Below are 20,528 nucleotides of genomic sequence, written 5' to 3'. Positions count from 1 at the left end.
CTGGTTCGTCAGGGGAAGTGGAGAACAATACTCCAGCAGCAGTGTCTCACAATGGAGATTTTCAATTTAGCATCCCTCAATCGAGACCCTCCAAGAATAGGAGCCCAGATGTAGGCAATAGATGACCGGTGTCCCCAGATCCTAGTCAAAATCAGCGCCTTATAAAGTATTTATCGGTGTTCACATGCTGTACCAATGGGGCATTCAATTTTAAGGTGCTTTATGATCTTTTCCTTATAAATACAGTATTGTTATACATATGGGGGCTGATAATTATACTATAAGATATCGCTCAAGATATTATTTGCGCTCTCTAATCTATACTAAGAAAATAATTGTCTAAAGAGGAGGGACTAACTGGGGGAGGATACTTTATAAGACGCTGATTTTGACTAGGATCTGGGGACACCGGTCATCTATTGCCTACATCTGGGCTGCTATTCCTGGAGGGTCTCGATTGAGGGACGCTAAATTGAAAATCTCCATTGTGAGACACTGCTGCTGGAGTATTGTTCTCCACTTCCCCTGACGAACCAGACAGATGTCATACTGGCTGGGGAAACGTAACGTTGGGATTTGTGTTTTTTTCTGTTGTTTTCTTTAGTGTGTCTGTTATGTTATATACTATTGGTTAATGAGGATAGGGGCATACAGGGAGAGTCAGATTAGGCACGAGGACAGGGAACCTCTACCTTTAAGGGGTGTCCCTGGGCTGAGCTTAATTAGGGTCACGGAGGGATTCATTTGATGCATGTATCTTTACAGAGGAAGATGTTCTAAGTTTGCTGTCTAAGGTGAAGACAAATAAGTCACAGGGGCCTGATGAGATACACCCAAAATTATTAAAAGAGCATAGTGGTGAGCTGGCAAAACCGCTAACAGATTTATTTAACCAATCATTAGTAACAGGAGTCGTCCCGGAAGATTGGAAATTGGCAAATGTCGTGCCCATTCACAAGAAAGGTAGTAGGGAGGAATCGAGCAACTATAGAACAGTGAGTCTGACATCAATAGTAGGCAAATTAATGGAAACCCTATTAAAGGATAGGATTGTGGAACATCTAAAATCCCATGGATTGCAAGATGAAAAACAACATGGGTTTACTTCAGGGAGATCATGTCAAACAAATCTTATAGATTTTTTTGACTGGGTGACTAAAATAATAGACGGTGGAGGTGCAGTAGACATCACATATCTAGATTTTAGTAAGGCTTTTGATACTGTCCCACATAGAAGACTTATCAATAAACTGCAGTCATTGAGCATGGACTCCCATATTGTTGAGTGGATTATGCAGTGGCTGAGTGACAGACAACAGAGGGTTGTAGTCAATGGAGAACATTCAAAACAAGGTCATGTTACCAGTGGGGTTCCACAGGGATCTGTACTGGGACCAATTTTGTTTAATATCTTCATAAGTGATATTGCAAAAGGCCTCGATGGGAAGGTGTGTCTTTTTGCTGATGACACAAAGATATGTAACAGGGTTGATGTTCCTGGAGGGAAACGCCAAATGGAAAAGGATTTAGGAAAACTAGAAGAATGGTCAGAACTCTGGCAACTGAAATTTAATGTGGATAAGTGCAAGATAATGCACCTAGGGCGTAAAAACCCAAGGGCAGAATATAGAATATTTGACACAGTCCTGACCTCAGTATCTGAGGAAAGGGATTTAGGAGTAATTATTTCAGAAGACTTAAAGGTGGGAAGACAATGTAATAGGGCAGCACGAAATGCCAGCAGAATGCTTGGATGTATAGGGAGAGGTATAAGCAGTAGAAAGAGTGAAGTGCTTATGCCGCTGTACAGAACACTGGTGAGACCTCACTTGGAGTATTGTGCGCAGTACTGGAGGCCATATCTCCAGAAGGATATAGATACTCTAGAGAGAGTTCAGAGAAGAGCTACTAAACTAGTACATGGATTGCAGGATAAAACTTACCAGGAAAGGTCAAAGGACCTTAACATGTATAGCTTGGAAGAAAGAAGAGACAGAGGGGATATGATAGAAACTTTTAAATACATAAAAGGGAATCAACTCGGTAAAGGAGGAGAGCATATTTAAAAGAAGAAAAACTACCACAAGAGGACACAGTTTTAAATTAGAGGGGCAAAGGTTTAAAAGTAATATAAGGAAGTATTACTTTACTGAGAGAGTAGTGGATGCATGGAATAGCATTCCTGCAGAAGTGGTAGCTGCAAATACAGTGAAGGGGTTTAAGCGTGCATGGGATAGGCATATGGCTATCCTTCATATAAGATAGGGCCAGGGGCTATCCATAGTATTCAGATATATTGGGCAGACTAGATGGGCCAAATGGTTCTTATCTGCCGACACATTCTATGTTTCTATGTTTCTATGTAGGATAGGATTTCACTGACTTTTGGACATTACGTCTCTGAGCTGCACTAATATTACGGCCTCCGGACCATCCTGGTTAACAGTAATGTTAAATATCTACCTGATTGCTTCATTCACCAGTGTTGGTTCCCCACCTGGCTATTGAGAACTACACCCACTGACATCTCAGCAAACCGTTAAGTTCTATACCTACTGATATCTAAGCAAACCAGTAACCACAAAACCTTTTTTCAGTATTTCAGCAACGCGTGAATTTTCACGGAATATATGCATAGTAATTCAGCAAACCGTGTATAACCGCGGAATATATGTCAAGTCAATTGACCATATTGCATTACTGTTTTTTAATGATGGCCCCACCAATATCAGGTCATCATTGAGCTATATTTGTCGTTTATTGTATCGTAAATGATTCCTCAGCCGTCTTCCATATACATGACAAGGATTCCTTTTCTGGATGTTGTCACATATACTACCAGTGTACCCCTTGTCTCATTAATTATAGTATTGTATTGTATGTCTTGCTGACTCTCCTGTTATGTGTAGTCCGGCTGTAGGCCAGATTTTAGTTTATTATTAATAAAAGGTATATTTCAGGTGCAACACAAAGAAAGGGTGATTGCCTACGCCAGCAGATCCCAGAGGGGAGCTGAGAAAAACGATCAGAATTATAGTTCCTTCAAGCTGGAATTCCTTGCTTTAGTGTGGGCTGTGACTGAAAAAATCAAGGACTACTTTGCTGCCACTCCATTTGTCGCCTTAACTGACAACAATCCCCTGGTGCATCTGAATACAGCCAAGTTAGGGGCTCTGGAGCAAAGATGGGCCTCCCGCCTTGCCAACTATGACTTCACTGTGAAATACAGGGCAGGCCGCTCAAATGATAATGCTGGTGCCCTGTCTCAGCTTCCCACTACAGAAGCACCAGACGAACCAAAGGACGCCTGGGAAGAAGTGGAGATGCCGGCGTTTTACAACAAATTTGCTCAACAAGATAATGTCACACTGAAAATAATTCAGCTGCTAATTCCTCTCCACCGAATACTCCTGAGTCCAGGGGCGAACAAGAAAGGTGGATTAAGCTCCAGTCAGAAAGTAGAGTCCTCGGTGAACTGCTCGACTTCCTTACTAGTAGGAGAACTCCTGAAAGAGTCCGCAGGAAGAGTGCAGACCCAGAACTATTGAAACTGTGGAGACATCGCCACCAACTCTTCCTTCAAAAAGGCGGATCCAAGAAGGAGCCTGGATCCAGTGTCCTGCGATAGGGTGTACCAGATCCTCATACCACATCGAGACGCCAGTCTTGTATTAGAGATGTACCACAACCGGTCCGGACATTTCGGCGTGCAGAAAACTGTGGCCACCATTCGCAGAAGGTTCTATTGGATTGGGTGGAGAGAAGACATTGAAAAATGGTGCCGGGAATGTACTGCCTGTGCCGTCGGGAGAAGTGAGCGCCATGACCAGAGAGCGCCTCTCCATCCTATTGTGAGTAAAACTCCCCTGGAGCTTGTTGCCATTGATCATGTGAAGTTGGAGCCAAGTCGCTCAGGTTATACTTATGCCATGACCATTATTGATCACTTCACTAAGTTTGTTGTCGCAGTGCCCGTGAAGGACCTTACAGCCAAGACTGCGGCGGAAGCATTCTGGAAGCATTTCCTCCTGCCCTACGGTGAGAATCCTCACCGACCAGGGGTCTGTGTTTGAATCCCAGCTGTTCCAGGAGATGTGCCTGCTCCACAATTGCCAGAAAGTCAGTGAAAAGATGAATCAAACTCTCATTGAAATGTTGAGAGCAGTACCCCCTGAGACAAGGGGTAATTGGCCTACTCTGCTGCCACAACTTATGTATACGTATAACAATACAATTCACTGCTCCACCAGGTACACGCCTTTCTATTTGATGTTCGGCCGTCAAATGAGGCTGCCTGCCGACCATTCCCTGGACGTGCAAGTACCCGATGTCATCAACCCACTACCAAAGACTGATTGGGTGGTGGAGCATCAAAGATGTCTTCTTAATGCCCAAGAGATTGTTCAGGAGCACATGGAAAGTGCCCGAGAGCGGCAACAGAGAGACTATGACCTGGCCTCTTGCTATAGGAGACGTGGTGTGGTTGAGGAATAACCACCGAACCAGTAAACTGGACAGTAAGTGGGAGAGGACTCCTTACATCATAACTGATATTCCTAATGCTGAGGCCCACATTTACCAAATTTCCAGGGAAGGTAAAGGCTCCCAGACTGTACACAGGAACCGTTTAAAGCCCTGCATAGAAGGAGAAACTGCAGCAGGGGACGTTGAGCCAGAGTCCCCTGAGCCAGAGTCGGCAGCCCAACCTGTTGATCCTATGCAGGCTGTTGAAAACCTGTTACATGACAAAGAGCCACTTCATTGGTTCCTCACACCCTGGTTGAACTTGGTGGTACCGGCTCCAGTTCCTGCTAGTCCTCGACCCCAGGGTGACATATCGCAGGGTATACCTGAAAGGGCTCCAGAGCCTGTGGATCCCTCTGGCCCCCCTGAGCCAAGGCAAGAAGAGTCTCTGCCAGTAAGGAGGTCCACGCGGCCTACTAGGGGGCACCTACCTGTGAGATTCGGAGACTATGTTGTTGACTAGAGTACCTCACCCCGGGAAACTCCTATTTAACTGTCTACAAGACCCGGTTACGGACTCATGTTTGTCTTTTGAGCCTCCAGGAACTTATGTTATTGTTGCAATTTTATTATTATGGACTATCCTGGTTATTCCTGATACGCTGTCCCAGGTCAGCGCCCCTGTTCCCTGTTTTATCCTGTGAAGAGAACGACGGCCCCTTTCACCGCATTTGTCCTTTGCCAGTGGAGCTGCCTAATATATTTGTATTGTAAAAGTAGTGATTGTTGTATATGCCTGCTTTGCATTTTTGTCTTTCAGGTTACAGTCTCCAGCTGGGCGGGCCCCTGTGTTGCGTCGAGGACGGGCAACCTCAAAGCAGCGGGGTATGTAGTGTCCCACTATGTAAATGTGGGCACTACTCAAGGGTCAATTGGGTCACGTTGTTCTCCACCTCCTGTGGAACATGGTCATGGTATTTTGTATTGCATTTTAATGTATGTTGTCATATTATCTCCTGTGTACCAGACCTGTTAGGAGTGTAGTTCCTCCTCCTAGGCAGTAGAGGGAGCTAGGGAACCCCCTAGTATATATAGTTAGGCCCAGACAGGAAAGAGTCAGTCCAGTCTAGTCCAGGAGGCTAGGTAGTGCAGTCCAGCCTGCCTGAAGTGCTGAGCAAGTGAAGCTCAGAAGTTAATCCAGGAGAAGAAGTTGCCTCCTGAGGATATCTAGTACCTTGAAAAGTACAGAGCAGAGCCACCTTTATCTAGCCAAGTAGAAAGCTGAAGGGCAGAAGGATATTTACAGCAAGAGGATTTATACCAGAGGAAGGTTTCCCTACCCAAGGATAAAGCCAGCTATAGTTCATACGGGCCTTGGAGAAAGCCAGACAGGATCTGAAGACAGTACAGCCTGATCTGTGAGTGTTTATTCCCTCTGTGTATCTTGAAAAGACTTTGCCTGCCATTTTTGTGAAGCCTGCCTGTTATCAAGACCCTGCATATGAAACCAACTGAAACCTGTATATAGTTGAACTGTTCAGTAAAAAGGAGTTCTGGTTCACTACAACCGTGTGTACCTCAATTATTCCTACAATAAATCGGTGTGCCACCGTTACCGGCACTGGCATCACGAACTATAAGGGATCTTGCCACCGGTACACTAAACCTACAACACCCAGGGCACCTCACTTACCATCCGGCCTGGTCCCTATTTACAGAGAGTGCCCCAGAGGATCCATGTGCCAGCCTCTCCATCACTGCTGTACGCCTGCCCAGGCCATATAAAAACTGTGAGTACCAATAGCAACCCTCGGTCTGTTAACTGCCCCTGTGACCTCCCAATCGCTCACCCTGCAGGACTGGCGTACTGCACTTACGCTCAAACATTTCCTTGACAGACACCTGACTGTGGGCAGATGAGCAGGAACTGCTCAAGGCGAGAGGCGGAGTGGCGGGTGGTTGAGAGGGGGCAAGGAGGACAGCAGTGGTTGAAGTGGCTGAAGATGCTGGACCAGGAGGAGGATGGTGGCTTTGAGTTTGTGTGCTGCTTGTACAATGGCATTGCTGTTATCAGAGGCAGACACACAAAAATAATGCCACACTTATGAGCTTTGCAATGACGGCATTCTGGTGGTGGCAACAGCATGCGTTGATTGGCGTGCTGTCTGGCTGACCCCGGGTGCCGATACATGCTGTCTGACTGTGCCACTAACTCCTTGCGATGACCTCCCCCTGCTTCCAACTCTTCTCCTCCTCCTCCTCTCTGTCTCCCCATCTGAACTTTCCCCCTGTTGTTCTTCTCTTCGAGCGGGCACCCACATGACATCCACGGACACATCGTCATCATCAACCGCTTCACTTGTATCTGACAACTCAGCAAAGGAAGCAGCAGCGGGTACAACATCATCATCATCACACTGTACGTCCATGTGTGTAATGCTGCCTGACTGAGACATATCCCTGTTATCTACATCCTCTGGCAATAATGGTTGCGCATCACTCAAACTCCTCTGACAAATCAAGTGAAGCAGCTGTAGTGCTAGTGTTGGTGGTGGCGGCAGGCGGGCAAGTGGTAACTTGAGAGGTGCCCGAAGCTGAGCTGGAGGAGGATGGTGCGTCAAGGTTCCGAGCGGAAGCTGTAGAAGATTGGGTGTCCTGTGTTAGCCAGTCAACTATGTCCTCAGAACTTTTCGAGTTCAGGGTACGTGGCCTCTGAACACTGGGCATTATTCTAAGGCTAAAGGAAATCACAGCACCACGACCACGACGACCCCTACGTGGTGGCCTGCCTCTGCCTGTAATTTTTTTTTCGATTAGTGGTACTATACGTGCAAGCTACTGTGACACCGGATATCAGTGGTGGCACTGGCAGTAGTGGGCACAGTACACGCTGTGAGCCTGACACACACGATGGCAGGCAACCGCAATTATATTACAGTGAAAAAAGTGTTTTACTGTTTTAAATGCAAGCTACTGTGACACCAGATATGACTGATGGCACTGGGCATTGGCAGTAGTGGGCACAGTACACGCTGTGGGCCTGACACACACGCTGGCAGGCAACTGCAATTATATTACAGAGAAAAAAAAAAAGCAGACTGATGTACTAGCCCTAAAAAGGGCTTTTTGGGGTGCTGTTAGGATGCTGTCCTTACAGCAGATCAGATGAGTCTTTCAGGACTGGAGTGGACACTGAATACACTGGCCTAGCTATCGATTTCCCTATTAAATCAGCAGCAGCTGCACTGTCCCTGCTCTCACTAACACTGCAGTTTCCGAATGAATCTAAGATGGATGCTGTCCTTGCTTTTTGATAGGAGGTGGGAGGGTCTGGGAGGGAGGGTATGCTGCTGATTAGCTGGAATGTGTCTGCTGACTGTGAGGTACAGGGTCAAAGTTTGCTCAATGATGTCGTATAGGGGGCGGACCGAACATCGCATATGTTCGCCCGCCGCGGCGAACGCGAACAAGCGATGTTCGCCGGGAACTGTTCGCCGGCGAATAGTTCGGGACATCTCTAGCTCCACACCACATCATATGTAATGTTAAATAGTGCCATTAGAAAATACAACTTGTCTGGCAATAAACAAGCCCTCATAAAGCTATGTGAACAGAATAATAAAAAAAGTTATGGCTCTGGGAAGGCGAGGAGTGAAAAACTAAAACGCAAAAATGTAAAATAGCAACGTCTTGTAAGGGTTAAAAGTTCATTTGTATATCAACTAAAAGCAGTAGGTGAATGGATCATCCAATCAAAAAATAAGTTATGATTATACTGTGCTGAGCTAGCCCTACCAGTCATTGTACCTGGTGAGTTTTCTGACAACAGACTTTAGAATTTAGGAGGAGACTGCAAGCTTTCTTACCTGTATATCGGAATCCATGAATAAATCCACCAGCAGACTTGCGAAAGTCAACACCATGACTGGCTGTTCCCACTACAAACAGACCATTGACATGCTTTGCTTCATAATTCGGCTTTAGCAGTGGGTATTTCTTTTTTAGCCCAGATGATGGCGTTAGTTTAACAGATCTGAAAAATAGTGACCAAATGTATAAAGTGTTTAGACAGAATGCTAAAGTCAATTCAAGGTGCCAGATGTTGCAACATTGTTATGTTGTGGAAAAGTATTAGACCCTATGAAATGTCTCTTAGGCCTCATACACGTTTCCGTTTCAGTGACACGTCTGTGAAAAAAAGCATACGTGTTTCATCTGTGAAGATGTCTGTGAAGGATCCGTGGTCGTGTGCGTGGGTTCTGTTTTTACAATCCGTGTGTCATCCGTAATTCACTGATGTTGCTCAGCTGAAAATTTATTTCCAAAGAATCTCCTATCAGTCTTCAGTGAAAAACGGACGCATCACGGATTCCATCCGTGGTGTGTCCGTGATTTTCACAGACCCATAGACTTCTATGGGCGTGCTTGGTCCACATCGCGGATCAAAGTAGTACAAGTCTCCATGATTTTTTTTACTGACCCATGGACGGAAATGTGGACGAGGCCTTATAAGTACATACTGTATATGGCACAATGAACAGTTTCCCATTTTTTTTTAAACAGTATGCAATATTAATAATATTACTGGCTCTCAAGTAATCCTGACATATAGTGCCAATTGTGGGTAGAATTTTTTGAGATTGCAAAGCATAACATGTAAAAACATAATATGTAGTACACAAAACCACCATCAAGCGACTTTGCAGAAATCAATGATTATTAGCAAAAATTAAACAAAAAAAAAATTCTAATTTGTGGCTAAAATGTCTGCTCTATCAGAGACCCTGTGCAAATAAAATATAGTCTGCAAAAAACTATAAGCTGTGAGGGGTTCATACCTGTCACACATGCCTATAGTTAGGCCCCTTTCACACGGGCGAGTATTCCGCGCGGATGCGATGCGTGAGTTGAACGCATTGCACCCGCACTGAATACCGACCCATTTATTTCTATGGGGCTGTTCACATGAGCGGTGATTTTCACGCATCACTTGTGCGTTGCGTGAAAATCGCAGCATGCTCTATATTCTGCGTTTTTCACGCAACGCAGGCCCCATAGAAGTGAATGGGGTTGCGTGAAAATCGCAAGCATCCGCAAGCAAGTGCGGATGCGGTGCGATTTTCACGCACGGTTGCCAGGAGACGATCGGGATGGAGACCCGATCATTATTATTTTCCCTTATAACATGGTTATAAGGGAAAATAATAGCATTCTGAATACAGAATGCATAGTAAAACAGCGCTGGAGGGGTTAAAAAAAATAAATAAATTATTTAACTCACCTTAGTCCACTTGATCGCGTAGCCCGGCATCTCCTTCTGTCTCCTTTGTTGAATAGGACCTGTGGTGAGCATTAATTACAGGAACAGGACCTTTGATGACGTCACTCCGGTCATCACATGGTACGTCACATGATCTTTTACCATGGTGATGGATCATGTGATGGCCGGAGTGACGTCATCAAAGGTCCTGTTCCTGTAATTAATGCTCACCACAGGTCCTGTTCAACAAAGGAGACAGAAGGAGATGCCGGGCTACGCGATCAAGTGGATTAAGGTGAGTTAAATTTATTTTTATTTTTTTTAACCCCTCCAGCGCTGTTTTACTATGCATTCTGTATTCAGAATGCTATTATTTTCCCTTAAAACCATGTTATAAGGGAAAATAATACAATCTACAGAACACCAATCCCAGCCCGAACTTCTGTGAAGAAGTTCGGGTTTGGGTACCAAACATGCGCGATTTTTCTCACGCGAGTGCAAAACGCATTACAATGTTTTGCACTCGCGCGAGTGTTCCCGCAATGCACCCGCACATTTTCCCGCAACGCCCGTGTGAAAGAGGCCTAAATGCTGCATGCATCACTAACATGCAAAAACTGCACAAGTGCGCCAACCAACATTTGCACGCAAGTACTGGGAATTATGTAGTATATAATTTTCATCCCCTATACAAACTGTAATCCCAATTCACAATAAATTTCTAAACCTAATATAATGCATTAACTAAAGCTGCTTTCAGTATAATATGGGGTTTTATTACTACAGTATTATAAACACAATAGGCCTAATTTATCAAAACTGTTTTAGTTGCCCTTAGCAACCAATCAGAGCTCAGCTTTCAATTCAAATGTCTATAAACTTTCCCATAGAAGTTTTGAGAATTGCATCCATAACATAACATAGGCAAACTAACTAGAGATGAGAAAACCAATTCATAACAACTCGCAAAACTGTACAACACGTATATTACCATCCAGACGATAGACACCTAAAATACTAGTCTGAACTCTGTGCCAGGTCATCTCCACATAGTCAATTTAAATCCCATGGGCTAGATGTTTATTTTACAGCAAGAGAGATGGTTCATTATTGTAAACTGTCAATATTTATATCTGTTATGAATACTGGATTAGGCCATCACACTATGCAGGGTTTAAGGTCAAATTCTATATTTAACCCTTTGGGCTGCAGTGTTCCTAGGCAATATATCCATTCCACCTCTTTTTATTTATTTTCAATGTAGGGACTTCTCCCCTCCAGTTGGTCTTCATTAGCTCCAGCCCTTGCTCGATGTTTTTTTTTTAAATGCAATGAAACGCTGTGGGTTTCTAAACCCTTTATTATGTTCCTGATTTGTTCCTGTATGGCCTCATGCACACAAACGTATTTTGTTTCCGTGTCCATTCCGTTTTTTTTGCGGATAGGATGTGGACTCATTCCATTCAATGGATCCGCAAAAAATGCGGACAGCACACTGTGTGGTGTCTGCATCAGTATGTCCGTTCCATAGCCCCGCAAAAAAAATAGAACAAGTCCTATTCTTGTCTGTTTTGCGGACAAGGATAGGCATTGTTACAATGGATCCGTAAAAAAACGGATGGCATACGCATGTCATCCTTTTTTTTGCGGATCCGCAATTTGTTGACCGCAAAACACATACGGTCGTGTGCATGTAGCCTATATGTGTTTTCAGTTTCCTCATAGTTCTTCCAACATACTGGAGGCAGCAAGGACACTCCAGCATGTACACCACCCCAAAATGTTTGCAGGTTAGTTTTCCCTCTATTTTCCATTTACTATGGGAGATTACTTTATTTATGTTGCTTTTTCTTGTTTTGAATGATTTTTGCACATGCTTGAGCGTCTGTACGAGCAACGGAAAGCCGTGAACGACTTTGTCATGCACCAGACTGCCTCCGCAGCAGGGAACATGTATTGCTTCGAGGTGAAGCAGTGGCAGCTCATCTGAGATGCCTGTCGGGTGCTGAACCTCCTTGAAGAGGCCACAAAATCTGTCAGAAGGGAATAAATAAGCAATGTCATCCCCCTCTTATTTATCTTATAATAGACGCTGATGTTTTTGCATCAGGGGACAATGGAGGAAGAAAAACAGCTAGCGCACATTACTGTGCACCCTGCAGCTGTTGGGGACCCACAAGGAGAAATTGCCATGGAGGAGGATAAGGAGCTGTCACTGCAAAAGGAGGAGGAATTGGAGGTGGAGAAGCAAGGGGATGATGATGATGACAATGCCACTGTTGCTGTCTGCCTGCCTGCCGTCCTGCCCACCATCATGTTCTATAAGGCTGCTGCTGCCTACATTATGTAACCGCCACCATCATGCCACTACTAATACTACCCATAGACAGCCAACCTACTGCCTTGTATGTTCCATGTTATGCTGCTATTGCTGCTGCTAATATTGCGGTCACATAACTATACAGTATCTGTACCCTTTCCATATGCACATTGCACTGCTGCTGCTCCCAATTAAAAGGAAGAATGTTTATTATAGGCTCGTTCAAGAGCCACTTTTTCTTCTGACAATTAAAACTTGTGTGTGTTGTATAGGCAAGCATTCTGACCTTGTCAAGACATCATTTGTGGACACTTAGTCCCCGAACAAGCCACTGTTTTTTATTTATTTTGTGATCCCATAACACTGTGTGTGTTTAAACACCAACTGCCCCTGATAAGGATTAATTTTTGGGAAGCTTTAGAATATGAAAATGCATTGTTTTTTGCAGGGCAAGTTATATTTTTGAATTGTGCCATTTACTACTGCATACAATGTAGTGGGAAACTAAACAAAATTTTAAATGAGTTAAAAAAATATATATATTCCGCCACAGTTCTATAGGTTTTGCTTTTACGGTGTTCCCTGTGTAGTAATTATGGAGATACTACATTTATATTGTTTTCTTGTGCTTTAATACTGAAAAAAATAAAAACTTTGGAGAAAATTATTTTTTATCTCTTCGTTACCATATTCTGACTGCCATAATTTTTTTATACTGTAGTTATGTTTATGGAGCTGTGTGAGGACTCATTTTTTGTGGGATGATCTATAGTTTTTATTAGTGTAGAGCGAATCGAGCTTCGGATCATAGATGTTCTATATTCTGCGATTCTCACGCAACGCTGGCCCCATAGAAGTGAATGGGCATGCGTGAAAATCGCATCCGGATGCAATGCGTTGCATTGTGTTTTTAATGCAAGTAACTTAGGAACAGTGAAGGTATTTTAGACAGGAAGTTGAGTTTCTCAGCGTAATTATATTTAATTAATAAAGGCTACGTTTTAATAGGAGGTACTCTGTGACTATATGATATATACATACCATCCTAAATATTTTCCCTCTGACGGCTCGATATTTTCTTTAAGGCCGGCTGGAGCAAGCCGATCACTGCCATTTACTGCCTTATTGTTTTGTCAAGAATAAAAGACAACTGTTGCTTTGCTTTCACAGCTAAAAGACTGCTGCTGTGTTCTTATCTGAAGGCTACCATTGGGGAAGATCCCTACAGTACCCAAAAATGGTACCAATAAAAACGTCATCTCTTCCCTCAAATAAACAAGCCCCTACTCAGCAGAAAAAAAAAAAGCTTTCAGAAAATGCAGGGTGCATCCGGGGGTGTCACGATCAGTGTGGGGGAAAAACTCCACACTAAATACAGGTGGGAAGGGGAACAGTAACTGGGCCTGGAAACTAGGGAAGGAACAGGTCACCTCCTAAACAACCCTAATCCGGGCCCTAACTACCTATCAATATGAATAGACCTTGAAGGTAGGAATAGTCATATGCTGGATACCTAGGCCCGTATATCCCTATAATGCCCTGGAATGAGGTTAGGACCAGAGTCAACCCATTCCTCCCCAGATAGACGAATGGAAGTCTCTGTCTCAGGCCCAGATACAAACAACATGGAATATAACAAACACAAAACAGTAAGAAAAGACAAGACTTATCTGAAAGCAGAAAACTGGCAACTCCAGAAGCACCACAGAGTACAACCGACCAGCTAGTTAGAAGACAGGAAGAAAATCTATAAACCGCACCTCCAAGAGTGGGAAGCGGCTACTTATGGGAAAATTCACAGCTAAGACAATAGTCTTAGCTGTGAATTTTCCCATAAGTAGCCGCTTCCCACTCTTGGAGGTGCGGTTTATAGATTTTCTTCCTGTCTTCTAACTAGCTGGTCGGTTGTACTCTGTGGTGCTTCTGGAGTTGCCAGTTTTCTGCTTTCAGATAAGTCTTGTCTTTTCTTACTGTTTTGTGTTTGTTATATTCCATGTTGTTTGTATCTGGGCCTGAGACAGAGACTTCCATTCGTCTATCTGGGGAGGAATGGGTTGACTCTGGTCCTAACCTCATTCCAGGGCATTATAGGGATATACGGGCCTAGGTATCCAGCATATGACTATTCCTACCTTCAAGGTCTATTCATATTGATAGGTAGTTAGGGCCCGGATTAGGGTTGTTTAGGAGGTGACCTGTTCCTTCCCTAGTTTCCAGGCCCAGTTACTGTTCCCCTTTCCACCTGTATTTAGTGTGGAGTTTTTCCCCCACACTGATCGTGACACCCCCGGATGCACCCTGCATTTTCTGAAAGCTTTTTTTTTTTCTGCTGAGTAGGGGCTTGTTTATTTGAGGGAAGAGATGACGTTTTTATTGGTACCATTTTTGGGTACTGTAGGGATCTTCCCCAATGGTAGCCTTCAGATAAGAACACAGCAGCAGTCTTTTAGCTGTGAAAGCAAAGCAACAGTTGTCTTTTATTCTTGACAAAACAATAAGGCAGTAAATGGCAGTGATCGGCTTGCTCCAGCCGGCCTTAAAGAAACAATAAAGTCCCATATTTATAGCACAACACAGGTATGGTATTGCACAGTACCGTAACCCCACAGGGTGTATGTGGACCTCGCTTTGTCCTCAGTCTTTCAGGAACAGCAACTCCGGCTCAGGCTCTGATCCAACACAGCACTCCATAGAGATCCACTGTCAGAGAGGTAATCACCCCCACCTGACACTGCTGGCTGTTTTTGGTAGGCCAGTCAAGACCCGGCCTGGAACCTGGGGAGTAGTCACCCACCCAGCACTATGACTACTCCCAGTAAGAGCCGTCCCGGATCAGCTATTGACAGCTATACAAAATAAATGAAATGTCAACCACCTACTGCCGCTGACACACCTTAACTACTGGCTCCTACTTCACCGAGGCCAGGTACCCCGGTGACACATATCTACCATCAATGATGGTCCCTTGTGCCTTACTACAGTACATATGATTTTTTTTATCATTGTCGCTTAGCAAATGTGGTGCCAATATTCAAAAAGGGTTAAAAAACAGAGCTCAAAAACTATAGGCCGGTAAGTTTAACATCTGTCAAGGGTAAACTGTTTGAATGTTTTCTGGGAGATGCTATCTTGGAGTATCTGAATGAAAATAACCAAATAACGCCATATCAGCATGGCTTTATGAGGGATCAGTCATGTCAAACTAATGTAATCAATTTCTATGAGGAGGTAAGTTGTAGACTTGACCGCGGTGAGTCAATGAATGTCGTATACAGTATCTTGACTTCTCCAAAGTATTTGACACTATACCACATAAAAGGCTAGCATATAAAATGAGAATGCTTGGACTGGGAGAAAATGTCTGTATGTGGGTAAGTAACTGGCTCAGTGATAGAAAACTGAGGGTTGTTATTAACGGTACACAATCAGATTGGGTCACTGTCACCAGTGGGGAACCACAGGGGTCAGTATTAGGCCCTATTCTCTTCAATATATTTATTAATAATCTTGTAGAAGGCTTGCACAGTAAAATATAATTTTTTGCAGATGACACTAAACTGTGTAAAGTAATTAACACTGAAGAGGACAGTATACTGCTACAGATGGATCTGGATAGATTAGAGGCTTGGGCAGAGAAGTGGCAGGTGAGGTTTAACACTGACAAATGTAAGGTTATGCACATGGGAAGAAATAATGCATGTCAAGCGTACATACTAAATGGTAAAACACTGGGTAACACTGACATGGAAAAGGACTTAGGAATGTTAGTGAACAACAAACTAAGCTGTAGAAACCAGTGTCAGGCAGCTGAGCCAAGGCCAATAAGATAATAGTTTGCATCAAAAGGGGCACAGATGCCCGTGATGAGAACATAGTCCTGCCACTTTACAAATCATTAGTCATGGAGTATTGTGCACAATTCTGGGCTGACATAGCAGAGCTGGAAAGGGTTCAGAGAAGGGCAACTAAAATTATAACTGGAATGGGTGTACTACAGTACCAAGAAAGATTATCAAAATTTGGGCTATTCAGTAACTGTCTATACAAACATAGAAGAGGATTATTCATGGTAAGAGCAGTAAGACTAGAGAACTCTCTGCCTGAGGAGCTGGTGATGGTGAGTTCACTAAAAGAGTTCAAGAGGGGTCTGGATGTGTAATAATATTATAGGTTATAGCTACTAGAGATGGGTAGTTGATCCAGGGAGTTATTCTGATTGCCTGATTGGAGTCGGGAAGGAATTTTTTCCACTAAAGTGAGGAAAATTGGCTTCTACCTCACACTTTTTTTTACCTTCCTCTGTATCAATTTGCAGGATAACAGACTGAAATGGATGGACAGATGTCTTTTTTCAACCTTACAAATGTTACTATGTTATTCAATATTACACTTTAGGGGGTGGATTATGTGATATTTTAATAGTGCAGGTTGTTACGGAGGCGGTGATACCTAATAGGTCTCCTTTTTATAAAAATGTATTTCAGTTTTACACAATACAAGCATTCTTGAAAAAAAAAATCATGTTTCTGAAAGCCAAATTTTTTGTATTTTTGGGAGCTTGTCATATGTAGGGCCTCATTTCTTGCGGGATGAGGTGACGGTTTGATTGGTACTATTTTGGGGTACATATGACTTTTTGATCACTTGGTATGATGTAAGGTTACAAAAAATGGCTTTTTACTTTTTTTTTGTTACAGTGTTCACCTGACGGGGTAGGTGTAATGACCGGCGTCACGCACAGGGAGGGAAAAGGGAAAGCCCTGCCCAAGGGAGAGGGAAAGGTGGTGACCCCTGACTCACCTTGCGGCTGGCACCTGACTGCCCTGACGTCCTTAGACGGGTTCCTCACCCGTGCGGCGATCACGTGCCTAAACCCTGGCTTTCCCTAAAATGAGCCCTAGATAGTGAACGGGCCGGTGGGATTGCTAGTCCGCACCACTGACACTAAGAGGGAAACACCAGGGAGAGGACAGACAATACAGGCAAACACATACACCCAGGTGGGCGACCACAGCAGACCACAAAGGTCCAACAGGGATCCGGAGGGTAGCGTTCTGGACCAACAACCAGAGAATGCAGCAACACAGCTCCAGAGGGTCAGTATAGAAGTCCAGGCAGGAAGCTCTATATCTGGCAACCAGAGAAGTGTGAGAGGGGAATATAAGGAGGTTGGGAGTGCTGGACAAGGAACAGCTGAGGAGAAGGAGCTACGGATCCCTGAGTGAGCCAAAAAGGGTTGCAAAGCAAACCCAGAAAGCTACCATAAGGAAACAGCCCTAGCTTACATAGAGCGCGCAGCCAACCTGTCACTACCAGAGCTTTGAGACGTTCTCACAGCTCTGTTTCTCCACCCCTGTGATGATGTCACTACTAGAGCTTGGAGGAGTTCTCTCTGCTCTGTTTCTCCGCCCCTGTGATGAGGTCTTTACTTTGTTTCCTTCCTCCCAGCTGTTCCTCCTGTGTTTGATTTCTCTGCCTTTAAATCACCCCTCCTCCTTTTGTAGGGTGCGGATTATATTTCTCATTTGAGTTGTATCTCTTGCTTGAGTATCTTCACTTGTGTGCTATCATTTCACTGGACCTGTGTTCTGCTGCAGCAAGTACTCCGGATATTGCCAGCTGTCTTTGGATCTGTCTTCACTGCTCCTGCAGCTCCTTCAGTTAAGTGTGCAGACATTGTAGTGTTTCTGTTTGTTTTCTGACTGGATCTGAGGCGACCCCGGTTCCGTCCATATACTGAGCAGGGCACCGGTGGCCGTGCCCCTTCCACTATTGTAGGGGTTACAGTGGTCATCAGTCTTAGGTACGCGGGCATGCCTCGTTCCACCATTTGGATCCGGGCATGTGCTTAGCAGCATAGGGAGAGCTTTGAGGGTCTGACAGGGGTCACCCTTTATCCTCCCTAGTTTGGGTCCGGTCAGTAGCTCTATTTACTGTGTATGCTCTTGTTGCTCACATACAGCCGTGACATTATAATCCGCCAAAACCGTCCTTTTTGACATGGATCCGCTTTCTGGCCTGGTTGACCGCATGCAGGGTCTTTCTTTGGAGGTAGCGGATCTCCGTCAATCTATGACTCAGCTTCATGCATTGGGCTATGCTCCGGCCCATGGAGTCTGTTGCGAGCCAAAGGTCTCACTTCCGGAAACGTTCTCCGGGGGCAGTGAGAATTTTGTTCGCTTCAGAGAGGCATGCAAACTCCATTTTTGCTTGTATCCCCATTCCTCTGGTAATGAGGAGCAGAGGGTGAGGATTTTCATCTCCCTGCTCAGGTGTAATGCTCAGACTTTGGCTTTTTTTCGCTGCCATCAGGGGATCCCTCCCTTCGATCCGTGGAAAGATTTTTTGCGGCCCTGGGGCAGATATATGATGACCCGGATCGTGTTGCTCTGGCCGAATCTAACTTACGTTTTTTATGCCAGAACAAACTGTCTGCGGAGCTTTATTGTTCTGAATTTCGGAGATGGGCAGCTGATTCAGGTTGGAATGATGCTGCACTCCGGAGTCAGTTCTGTCATGGTCTCTCAGAGAAATTGAAAGATGCGTTTGCTTTCCATGAGAGACCAACGTCCTTAGAGTCTGCCATGTCATTGGCGGTACGCCTTGACAGGCGTCTAAGAGAAAGAAACGAGACCTCTCTGTCCAGCCATTGTCAGTCTAGGGGCAGTGGTGCGGACTCATTCAGTGTGCAGGGGCCTCATCCTGTCTCGGTCCACTCTGAGGAGGAGCCCATGCAGCTAGGTCGACTTGCCCCTGATAAAAGAGGATTTAGACCTCAGAGTATGGTGTGTTTTTGTTGTGGGGGCATAGGTCATTTGGCAAATGTTTGTCCGTCTAGGAGATTCTTGAACTGTACTAAGAGCGATAAGAGAAAAACCTCAAAAGGTAAATCATCAAACTCTGCTTCATCTGCTACTTTGGGCAAAGTTGATGTAGGAATTGATGCTTTTCCTCTGACCTGCAGTTCCCGTTTTCTCCTGTCTGCCAGGGTGGCGCTAGAGAGCAAAGTCATTTCTTGTGAGATTTTTGTCGATAGTGGAGCGGCCGTCAATCTTATTGACACTCAATTTGTAGCCATGCATGGTTTTCAGGTTTGCACATTAGAAAAGGATATACCTGTTTTTGCTATTGACTCTGCTCCACTCTCACAGAGATCTCTGAAGGGCATTGTTCACAATATCCGGTTAGCTGTAGGTGACACTCATGTGGAGGATATATCTTGTTTTGTCCTTAACGGATTGCCTTCTCCTCTAGTTTTGGGGTTACCCTGGCTCACTAGACATAACCCCACTATTGATTGGCAAGGAAGGCAAATAAATGAGTGGAGTGACTTTTGTAGAGAGAATTGTCTCACAGCGACTTTTGCAGAGGTGTCTACTAAAACTGTGCCATCATTTCTCTCTGATTTCTCGGACGTGTTTTCCGAGAGCGGTGTTCAGGAGCTACCTCCTCACCGGGAGTTTGACTGTCCCATTAACCTCATTCCCGGCGCCAAGCTGCCAAAAGCACGCCTCTACAATCTCTCACAACCGGAAAGAATCGCAATGCGAACCTATATCTCCGAGAGTCTCGATAAGGGGCATATTCGTCCCTCAAAATTACCTGTTGCCGCAGTTTTTTTTTTTTGTTAAAAAAAAAGATGGCTCTCTGAGACCTTGCCTAGATTTAAGGGAGCTGAACCGTATCACGATTCACGATCCCTATCCCCTTCCTCTGATCCCGGACCTCTTCAACCAAATTGTTGGGGCCAAGGTTTTTTCCAAATTGGATTTGAGAGGCGCGTACAACCTGGTCAGGGTCAGAGAGGGGGATGAATGGAAAACGGCCTTTAATACCCCTAACGGGCATTTCGAGAGTCTCGTTATGCCTTTCGGCCTGATGAATGCTCCGGCCGTCTTTCAGCATTTTGTTAACGGTATTTTCTACCATTTAATGGGGAAATTTGTATTGGTGTATCTTGATGATATTTTGATTTTTTTCCCCTGATGTTCAGACCCATCAGGATCATCTTTTTCAGGTTCTGCGGATTCTGCGGGAAAATAAATTGTACGCCAAGCTGGAGAAATGTCTTTTTATGGTATCGGAGATTCAATTTCTGGGTTTTCTCCTCTCTGCTTCTGGTTTTCGCATGGATCCGGAGAAGGTCCGTGCTGTACTTGAGTGGGAGCTTCCTGAGAATCAGAAGGCATTGATGCGCTTTCTGGGTTTTGCGAACTATTACAGAAAGTTCATTTTGAATTATTACTCGGTTGTCAAATCCCTCACTGTCATGACAAAAAAGGGGGCGGATTTTTCCTCTTGGTCGGAGGAGGCGCTTGCAGCTTTTTCTAAGATTAAAGAGAGTTTTGCGTCTGCTCCCGTCTTGGTGCATCCCGATGTTTCCTTACCTTTTATTGTTGAGGTGGATGCTTCCGAGGTGGGTGTGGGTGCTGTTTTGTCCCAGGGCCCTTCTCCTGCCAAATGGCGACCCTGTGCCTTTTTCTC

The 20,528-nt window shown here is 44.6% G+C and overlaps 1 protein-coding gene across 2 annotated transcripts in view; it reads right to left on the bottom strand.

Moving 5' to 3' along the window:
• The window catches only part of FOXRED2 (FAD dependent oxidoreductase domain containing 2), a 692,701-nt gene that overhangs the window by 485,969 nt on the left and 186,204 nt on the right, over positions 1-20,528 (bottom strand). For both annotated transcript variants that reach the window (XM_040407426.1, XM_040407427.1), the window contains exon 5: positions 8,331-8,497. In XM_040407426.1, coding sequence (XP_040263360.1) covers positions 8,331-8,497 — 167 coding nt within the window. The remainder of the gene's footprint in view (positions 1-8,330; positions 8,498-20,528) is intronic.

This window comes from Bufo bufo, chromosome 9 (assembly GCF_905171765.1).
Source record: "Bufo bufo chromosome 9, aBufBuf1.1, whole genome shotgun sequence".
In the NCBI taxonomy this organism is placed as follows: Eukaryota; Metazoa; Chordata; class Amphibia; order Anura; family Bufonidae; genus Bufo; species Bufo bufo.
This window is presented reverse-complemented; position numbering and strand designations above follow the sequence as displayed.